Source organism: Mastomys coucha, unplaced genomic scaffold, assembly GCF_008632895.1.
Source record: "Mastomys coucha isolate ucsf_1 unplaced genomic scaffold, UCSF_Mcou_1 pScaffold8, whole genome shotgun sequence".
Taxonomy (NCBI): Eukaryota; Metazoa; Chordata; class Mammalia; order Rodentia; family Muridae; genus Mastomys; species Mastomys coucha.
This window is the reverse complement of record NW_022196914.1, coordinates 24,024,674-24,035,044: the sequence shown is the minus strand read 5'-3', so window position 1 is coordinate 24,035,044 and position 10,371 is coordinate 24,024,674. Positions and strand designations below refer to the sequence as shown.

At 38.5% G+C, this 10,371-nt stretch overlaps 1 protein-coding gene across 1 annotated transcript in view; it reads right to left on the bottom strand.

The window, feature by feature from the left end:
• Positions 1-10,371, bottom strand: part of Dnah5 (dynein axonemal heavy chain 5) — a 249,501-nt gene that overhangs the window by 14,364 nt on the left and 224,766 nt on the right. Inside the window, exons 72-76 of the mRNA XM_031360281.1 lie at positions 9,866-10,085; positions 8,780-8,985; positions 7,791-7,994; positions 5,819-6,034; positions 3,988-4,200 (exon numbers count right to left, since the gene is read on the bottom strand). Of these exons, the coding sequence (XP_031216141.1) occupies positions 3,988-4,200; positions 5,819-6,034; positions 7,791-7,994; positions 8,780-8,985; positions 9,866-10,085 (1,059 nt within the window). The remainder of the gene's footprint in view (positions 1-3,987; positions 4,201-5,818; positions 6,035-7,790; positions 7,995-8,779; positions 8,986-9,865; positions 10,086-10,371) is intronic.

The window sequence follows — 10,371 nt, the reverse complement described above, 5'->3', positions numbered from 1 at the left end:
AGAGAGAGAGAGAGAGAGAGAGAGAGAGAGAGAGAGAGGAGAGAGAAATTGTGATTGGGAAGGCATGCCTATACCCATGTATTCACTTTCAGAAACCTGAGAAGAAAACTCTGTCTACACCTCCTAGTGTTGAAGTTACAAACACATGAAACTATGGATGACTTAACATGAGTGCTGGAGATTTCAACTCAGGTCCTCATGCTTGTTTAGCAAGCATGATTACTTACTATTAAAGCACCTCTGTCCTAAACAAATCTCTCCCAAGACACTTCCAGTTCTAATCCCATCAAGATACTTTTCTATTTTGCTAAAGAAATGAAACCACCCCAAAAATTCCTTCTCTAAATCGTATCTCTATCTGTTGCCTTCCTCTACCTTCTCAGTCTGGCCCAATCCTCAACAATCTTGCTCTTCCAGTCCCATATACTTCATCTTCAGCATCTAGTACCTTGAACAGAGGATATACCTCTGGATCTGCCACCTCTTCCCTCACCATTGCTTTCTCATTCTCTGTACACTGAAGTCAGTCTCCTGTAGGTCAGACTGCTGCTTTTACTGTCTGCTATCTTCCTTGCACACCAAGGCCCTCAAAACTAGTGCTGTGCCAGATCCCGCTGGACATTTTGTTATCTGCTCTAAACTTAGAAACACAGTCTTGTGCCTACACATACCATCTTACCTGTTCAGGTTTCTGTGACTTAATGATTATCCCCTGGTAGTCATGAGGGCTTGCAGTTACACTCAACAATTTAAACATTCAGAATGGCAATGGTGTATGGAAGCATGGCAGATGATTGTTGTGAAGGCAGCCACACTAGAAGAGGAAGTGGTGCTAGTGGTGGTGGCCACAGTAGGGGTAATAGAAGCAAGCACGCATGGAGATGGTAGTGGAAGTGATGCTGTGATGTTGCTGGTGGGAGAACCAGTGGTCATCAGTGATGGTCCAGTCTTGATATAATAGCCACAAGCATTTACATGGTACTGGCCACATGCCACAAATCTTATGAGCACTTTGAATCTGTCCAATTCATTTAATCCTTACAGAACAGCTAGGAATGATACATAGTCATTTCCATCTTACACATATGTAAAGGTAAGGAAATTGACATGCAATAAGCCAACAAACTTATACCAGGCTAAACATGATCTAAATACAGATATTCTTGCCTAGAATCCACATTCACAGATGCATATATTTTTATTCATTTAGTGATAATATCAGCATCCATAAGAATGACTCATTTAGCATAACACTCTCTCAACTCATGATCATCCTGGCCCTAAGCAGCCCACAGAGCACACCTCTTTATCCCACTATTTACACAGTCATACTCCATATACAGTCACCATCAAACACTGTCTTGTTAGTAGAAATGTGCTTTCTATACTCCTGAAATTTCTTTATTGCCTAAGAGCTCCTTCCACATAACTCTCCCGATACTGGTCCATTCTTATTCTCATACTAGCAAAGTTAAAAAAAAAAAAAAAAAAAAAAAACTGATTTGGCTGGGGAGTGTTTCAAACATAGGTTATCAAACAACTCTTGCACTTTCTATGCTTTCTGGACTCCCAAAAGCTTAGGTTGGGTCCATGGCTTAAATACTGATACAAAGATTATGAGAGGAAGATATGGGTCCTGACTAGGATGTCTACACCTAGTCTTCCTTGCCCAATGCATCTGCTCTCTGCTAGGATAACTTCAGAGTCCATGTGTCCCAGGTAGTGCACCATTTAAAAGGCAGAGTCTTCATTAGGTTCTCACTGGGTAATTTGGTGGAGCAAAGGGCCCACTCAACTTCTGAGACACATACCAAAGTAGGTAACTAGTACAACAGCATCTCGTACAATATCTGAAAATATGTTTTAGTGTGTCATCTATGGGCAGCAGCTTTTAGGAAAATCGGTGCCCTTTCAGAAAATAAACAGATTCTTACTAGGGATCCTAGCTCTTTCTGTCTCATTAGGACTAAACTGTCTGTAGGAAAAACACAGTTTGCTCAGTAGTTTTTAGAGGAGAAACTGCAGATTATAGTGTTGTTTATAGATAAACCTGTCTAATTTTAGGTTCTATTTTTAGAAACACTATTGACAGCAAATACCATGCATGTTTTCTAACAGTGGCCTTTTCAGCAAATCTTCTACAATCTTACTACTTTGCATTGACCTCCTTTGTGAAACCAGGTAGAAAAAAAAGCTAAATATTAATCTCCAAAATCCCATCTGTACCATCCTCAAAACTTTCTTCTACATTCCATTCTCTAACCATAACCTGCCGTTTAAAGAATCTGTGAAATATGAGGTGATGATGCTCACCCCTAAAATCATGGACTCTCTAGCAAATACCTCCATACCATGCATAAGAAACCCTCTTTTGGTGCTGGTGAGATGGCTCAGTGGATAAGAGCACTGACTGCTCTTCCGAAGGTCCTGGGTTCAATTCCCAGCAACCACATGGTGGATCACAACCATCTGGAGCTCTGACGCCCTCTTCTGGTGTATCTAAAGACAGCTGCAGTATACTTAGATATAATAATAAATAAATCTTTAAAAAAAAAAAAAAAAAAAGAAACCCTCTTTCAAGTTCATGGTCAGAGTAGTCCAAGAGACCCCCAAAACAATATAGGTTATGCCTTTGCACTTGGGTGTCTCCCAGAATTCAAAATTAAAACTTTTGGTTGTGAGCCTAGCCTTTAATGGTTGAGCTATCTCTCCAGCCCTATGAACCACAACAATGACTGAACTGACATTTCTAGTATGATGAAATAGTGGCCCATACATCTTGGGGGTGACCAAACGCTGCCTAATTGAATTTGAAGCCTGATCTGCAGGAAGAAAATCATTTGTGAGACTATAAAGCTAGCCAGCTTACCTGGAGAGGACAGAGACTGTGAAGAAAACATACTGCTGCCACAATATAAGTTTCTAAAACAATATAACTGCATTGTAAACACCTATTCTTATAGCCATGGATGAGTATGTAGCTTATCCTTCAAAAAGAAGTTTGTTTGATTTTATTTATTTATTGTTTTTGGTGGTTTTTTTTTTTTTTTTAAATAAAAGGACCATTACAGAAAGCCATAGCTGACCAAAATGCAGAAAACAGAAAGCCATGGGATGCTCATCCCCATTTGGTACATCTACAACACAATTCCTGCATCTAAGGCTCTGAGAACATCAGAAAAGATGGGAGTAGGAAAACAGGAAGAGACAGAAGCCTGCTTAAGATTGTGCCTTCTAGCTATGACAGGGAAGCTTTATCATCAAGTCTCAACAACATGGCTGCCTAAACAATACCTGCACAATCTCAATGGCAGTATCCCAACATGTATGAAGAAATCTCATGTGGCTCCACTCCTAGATGAAGAGCTATAAGTGATTAACAACTGCTGAGAGAAGGAGAATAAATTCTTCCAAGAGATGAGCCCTAGATTGGTTATGTAGTGCCTAGTGATCAACTCTGGAAACATACATTAGGCAACACTGCTAGACTCAATAGGCTGTATTTTTATAGTTATTCATTTGTATGGATATTTGATACCAATGGCTAAAGAAGACGTAAATCAGGGAACAGGGCATGGGTGCATGTGAGGAGCAGAAGAGAAGAGTATGAAGGAACATAGTGTACTTATATTTTAATTAAATTTTAAAATAATAAGTAAGGGGAGAGATGGCCCAGTGATCAATAGATAGCACTTTTTGCTCTTGTACAGAACTTGGGTTCACTCCCTAGTGCCCACATTTGGTGGCTTACAACTGTTTATAACTTCATATAAAAGGGATCTCATGCCCTACTGTGACTCTGTGGGCACTTGTATGTATGTGAACCACATATTTACACTTCGGCAAACATATCCACAGAAACTAAATTATTTTAAACAGAATTTTGAAGACAGGAGAATCACCACCAAGCATCACTAAGCTTAAGAACCATGTAACTCTTTGGCACGGTTATAGCTGCTCACAAAGTAAGAGCAGGACGGTACTCACCTTTTTCCACCGAGCAGGGATTCTGGCATCAAACATGCAATCCAGAGCATCTCGTAGATTTTCACTCATGATAATGGTGCCATCAACAGCCAGTTTCAGCTCAGTCAAGGTGCTACGGACAAGGCTGAGTACCCTCTGCATCCTGTCAATCTCCTGCCTGAGGAAAATGTTCATGGGCTGGAACGGTCCCATCTTCTGCAATCTCTCCTTCACCTTTCATGGAGACATTCAAAGTACACAACAGGAATTAGATAGCTATTATGATAGTATAGGATTGTATCCAAGGGCATCTACATAAGCCCTGTTTTTGACAATGCTATAGATAGTATGTTTTTAGTTTTTTAATAGCAAAATGAAAAGATGATATAAGAAAACAAATATCTTGTATATGAACAGCCCAATTCTTTAGGACATGTGTGAAAGAACAGAAAGACATTAATTTAAAAAAGCATGCAAAATACATATCGCTACAAGCACTTTATCAAGTGAACTTACTGGGAATTATTTATTCCCTGCCAATATGTATGAGTATATGCAGAGACGTGTACATAGACACAACCACTCTGCTGGTTGTCTCAAATAACTAGGCATTCATTTTTAAAGCACTCTGTTTTGTTCCATATGCACAGATACCTATTCATTCTTTTCTATTTTACAGGTATTTGTTGAGAAACTTCTGTATAGCAGATAATGTGTTAGGCTGGACTATTTTATGCTGGAGTGGTTCTAACAGATTCTGGAAAAAAAAAAAGTCTTCAAAAATCTAGTTACCATGTTTGGTCACATAATTATTCTATTTTATACATTTTAATTGCTTCATAAATATTTTAACCTTTAGTAGATGCAATGACCTCTCTTCCAACACTGTAATGAAGAGGTCTTATGAAAGCTGATAACAGTATTGATTTTCTCCAGGCGAGTGATCAGAAATTCTTCCAGGGAAATTATTCTCTTGACAAGGAGCCCTTGAGCTCAGTATTATTAGATAAAATAGTCTGCTTGGTAGGAATAACAGAAGGTGGAAGCCATTTGCGTGTTACTAGGAGTTGTGTCATGAGTTTCTAAGGCCATATGGAAAATAAGTCAGAGTTTTATCAAAGATTTATAAACCATATCACTGGAAATTTTCTCAAAACATGCATTAAATGATAAAACACTAACTGTTGTAATTATAAATTGCTTAGAAGCTATTTATATACTAAAAGGATCAATTTTCAAAGTTAGTTATATGAAAAAGCCAGCAGAGAGGTGACATTAGAAAGTTCAGCCTCTGCGGTTGACAGAGGAGCAGAGAGTGGTTTTATGGGTTTGTTTGTGTGTTTTGTTTGTTTGCTTAACTTTTTTATTTTTATTGGGGTGATTACAATGGTAAAGGGTAGATATGGAAAGACTAGGAAATGAGTGGTATTGAGGTATATGATGTGAAATTCCCAAAGAGCCAATAAAAAAAAAAATATGTGTAAAAAATACAGCCTCCATGCAGTTAAGAAGGCCTGCATTGTAAGGTGTGCACTAAGTCACATACACACACACACAAACACATGTATTCACACTCAAATAAACGTACACATACAAACATGCACACATTATAATTGGTCCTTCACTCTGATAACAGGGCTTTCATCTAATCAAGGAAGGCTCTATAATCCAGCTAGACAATTATCAATAATAAGCACTGACATTCGTGTCAGCTTCTCCAAGGCTTTTCTTTGGTGGTTCGTCTCGGATCTCCTTTGGTTCTAGATGTTTATTTCTCACATTTTGCCCTACTTCCTTCCCCCTCAGCCCCCCATAGACAGTCAAGACTGAAATGTGGATCCCCTGGGCTCACTTCAAAGGGACTATAATCTTCTGGAAGCTTCTCCAGCATATCATCAGCCAGACGGGCCACCACAGCCTCCCGTGTCTCATCCCCTCCACCAGAGCTGTCCTTGGGCTGGATGCCCAGGATGGTGTCCAGCACATCCTTGGCCAGTTTGCTCTGGTAAGTAATGTCAGCATTGGGATGGAGCCCAAACACCTCTGGGCTGTCATAGGCAGGCAAGCTCTGACAAAAAAAATAATTATATAGATTAAACATACATTGATAGCACATATACCAATTAAACTACAAAGTCAGATAATAAAAATGTTTTAACTAAGATAACCACTCAACTCATGTCTCACTTATGACTGGCTATGAACCTCTAAACCCCAAAACCCCAATATCCAAAATGAAAACTTGTAACATGAAGAAACACAAAACACACTGAAACAAACTTTAACTGGGGACCCCATCTTCTTATATGACATGTGAGATAAGAAGTGAATTTTTTGACTAGTCTAATTAAAATCATTTAAAATAAAAGTTGTATAATTAATGGCTATTGTGTCACTACAAGTATCAGGAAATGAGAGTTTTTCAGAAACATAGCTCAAGTAAGACTGAGGGCAGAAACTGTTCTGTCTTAGGGAGAAAAATGGAGACAGGGAAAAGGGAAATATTCAAAACACAACACAGAAATAGAGTGACAGAGACTGAGACATAGCTGAAAAAGAACAATCTCCTGGGGAGTTTCTTTAACAACTAGGAAAGAGAAAATGTACCTACAAATTGACATGTATTTCCATGTGTGAATCTCATCCTTAACTTTATTATCCTATCACTAGTCTCCCTCTCTTCCTCTGAGTTATGTTATTCTCTTCACACACCTTCTTATGAGCAACCTCAGTCTCATTGTAAAATGAGGTCTATATTTAGAAACACAGGTACAGGTATCCTTAAATTTATAATGTGCCTGACACTTCTCTATTCGTTGCTAGTGATTTAAAGACACATACACACACACACTACAGGAAGGCAAATGTTATTTGTTGATTTGAATTAATAAAAGCACAGAGGTGGTAATATATGATAAACTCATTACATTTATATATCAAAACCCATAAATATACTGATAAATGCATCCCTTCGGAGTGCTGGGCTTTTGTTTGTTTATGCAGAGATAAATCTGAGACAGAGACCAAAGCAACTGCTAAATCATGATCTAATACATTCAAGGTACAAAGATGGAATGCAGATACTTTCAGCATTAGATATTCTTCCCTTACATATTCCTGACTGGCCTATCAAAATATACATTACTCCATCTTAGGGCAGCACTCCTCAGCCAGAGACAATTTTTCCACCAAGGATCACTTGACAACACCTAGAGACATTTATTGACATTAAAATCAGGAAGGTGATCTGCTAGCATTTAGTAGATAGAGGCCACAGATCATGCAAGACATCCTACAAGGCACAAGAGAGAGTAAGCAGGCCATAAATGCCAGTGCTACTGGAGTTAAGAAATTCTGTCTTAAACAGGGCAGGTTCATGGATACTGTACCTATATACAGCCTTAGGCCTGGACTAAGGGTGAGTGTCAAGGATTAACCACCTGAGTTAAACATAGAATAGACTGAGTCCAGAATCTTCCCTTGCTTTACAAGTGTAGTGGCTGAATTTCCATGAGTAGAAAAGGCCATATGACTTATGCAGATCCCCTTCCATCTGCCCAATTTGTCATCTCACCAAAGAAAATCCACCCCCAAGCCATTAAAACATATGAACTGTGCAAAAGAAGTTCACACAAGACTCATTCTCAGAGCAAAGTGAAGCATGATAATCAAGAGGTTATAAAAATATAACGAAAGTAGAAGCCTTCGCTTATTCTATCATTACGATTAGTTTTAAAACCAGTATGAACAGTGTAGGTAAATTCTGTGAGGGTCAAAGAGCTGCTAAGATTTGTTCTAGGGTTAAGATGCTAAAGCAAACAAACCTGGATGTACTGAAGATAGCCATCCACTGTACTGCATTTTGGAATGTTGTATCCTTGGTAAAAGGTGAACTCTGGTCCAAACATGTTTTCACTGAACCAAACCTTTGCAAATGTGTTCAGCAACCTCTTATCGTAGTCATCAGTGACTCTGCCGCCATACTGTATTTCTCCTATCATGTAGCGGACTGTGGTCCAGGATACACCCTGGGAGCACAAGACAACTCTGCATCATTATATGTTCACCATCAATGCCCACAATACAGTCATTCTTCTTCAGTAATTTTAAGATGCAGTGCAAAAAAAAAAAAAATCAAACAAGCCGAAGTGAAGAGTTCCTCTTCAAGGTCACATTCATTACTTCAAGTAGATTCTTGTGAGCAATTCATGTGTTCACACTTCAATATTTTTAAATTTTAATTTTAATCATTTATTTCTATTTTTAAATTATGTATATGCATATGTCTTGATTGCAGGGTGTACATGTATGAGTGCAGATGTTGGAGGAGTCCAGGAAAGTACATGTTCTTCTGGAACTGGAGTTATGGGAAATTATGAGTCACCAGACATGGTAGCTAGGAACAGAACTTGGGTCTATTGCAAGAGCAGTATGTTTTTAATGACTGAGTCATCTTGCCGGTCCCTAAAAGTTTACCTTTTGAAAATAGACAGGAAAAAAAAATCAAAGGTCATCTAAGCTCTTGTTTTTATTTTTAGAGTTTTCTTCTCCACTCCATGCCCACGCCCATTCCTGCCACTGGTCCTCTGAGACTGTCTTATGAACTATGAGAAGCAAATTGATAATAAATATACTTCCTCTTTTTAATCCTAAAAATCAAGAAGCGATCATAACCCAAGTGGACATGCCAAAAAAGAAAAAAAAAAACCCTACAAGCTTATCAAATCCTCATATGATTCATCCCCATTGTGTGAAGCTGGCCACGTGTGTGTTCAGTACACATCATGGTGTGAAGTAGTAGGCAGAACAGTACCTTCTTGATATCCATATCATCCAGGTGGTTTTGAATGAACTGCACCGTGGCATTGAAGTCTGCTTGATTAAATTCGTAGGGGATATTCCACCCTAGGGGACCAAACTTGCGCCTCTCCTGTACAGTAGAGTGTAGGAAAGCCACTGCATACAGCATGGGCTTCCACTGGGCCCCCACACTCACATCCAGTAGGTCCTGGCTCACACCTGTCGTGGTCAGAGAAGAACATAGTCACTTCTCATGCACTTTCATTTGTTATTCCCTTTATAAGGAACAAGTCAGTTATGCTATTATTATCATTATGAACTAATATTAACTATATTAATACCTGAGGCATATACTAGGAGCATACACTTAATTTAAAATTAGTTAAACTAATGTATGCAAAAGTTAGTTTCAATTTAAGTACATGCCCCAAATAATTTTTAAACATTATTAAATTATATCATGCTCATTGATTTCTATTGCTATTATCTTTCAAGATTTGTTATCCTATTATCTTATAGATTGGCAGGATTTGACTCTTAGTAACAACTCCCTTAAGCATATCTGTAGTTTTTAATTGGAATATAATCATATTGTTATTTTTGTTGTTATTATTATTATTATTATTATTATTAAATATTTTCCAACAATTTTATCCTCCTAGATAGCTTTTATTGACACTACTACATAACTCATGATTCTGCTGTCTCAGCCTGCCACATGATCCATATTCCACCATCGCCTGATTCTTAATTAATCTGATGCTGTGACGTATGGATCGGGTCATGCATTTAAGTCAGATCTTCCGTTTGGAAGAGACTGCACTGCTACATTAATTCGTGTGTGGAGTAGAGACCACAAACAAGAAAGCTGTCAACATATGATGTTAAAACAGAAAGGCTGGTGTCTGGCACAAGCACAGAAGAACAATATTTGAAAACACGGAAAAAATGGGCGTAGAAAATCGTTGACTTAATTCACATCATTTGGCTCTCTATCAGGCAAAGGAACTATATGATTTGCTAATTCTGTTTTTCTAGTTTCTTTAAGGAAACAGTGTGTGTGTAAATCCTGCAGACTAAGAAGCAGCCCTCAGCTCACCCCCGTATGTCCTTCTCAGTCCGGCCCGGAGGCCCTGAGGTGGCTCATTGGCAAACTTGATGGACATCTGAAGGAGAGTGATGGGAAACTGCTTGTGAACCTCAGTGGTAATCCACAGGCGGAAAGTGTCATGCACAGTCTCTGTTTCTGTAATTACGTCCATTAGTTCATCCAGGAAGTCAAGTCCCAGGTGGCAATTCTGTAGAAGTACCCATCCTCCCTAAGAAAGACAAACAACGGGTGGAACTTGGGTTAGCTTCCTTCACCTGGAGATTTCAGTATAACTTTTTTTCAGAAATGATATCATTAAATTTTAAAACAGAAGCATAGTAACCACTTTAAATTAATCTAGGCCAACTTTAAGAGTTCAATAATCCTTCCTTGAGATCCACAATGGAGTTGTAAATACTGTTCCATACCTTTGTCTCACAACACAATGTCATGCCAATAGACATAAGGATTCATTCATTCATTCATTCATTCATTTTGGGTTTTTTTTTTTTTTT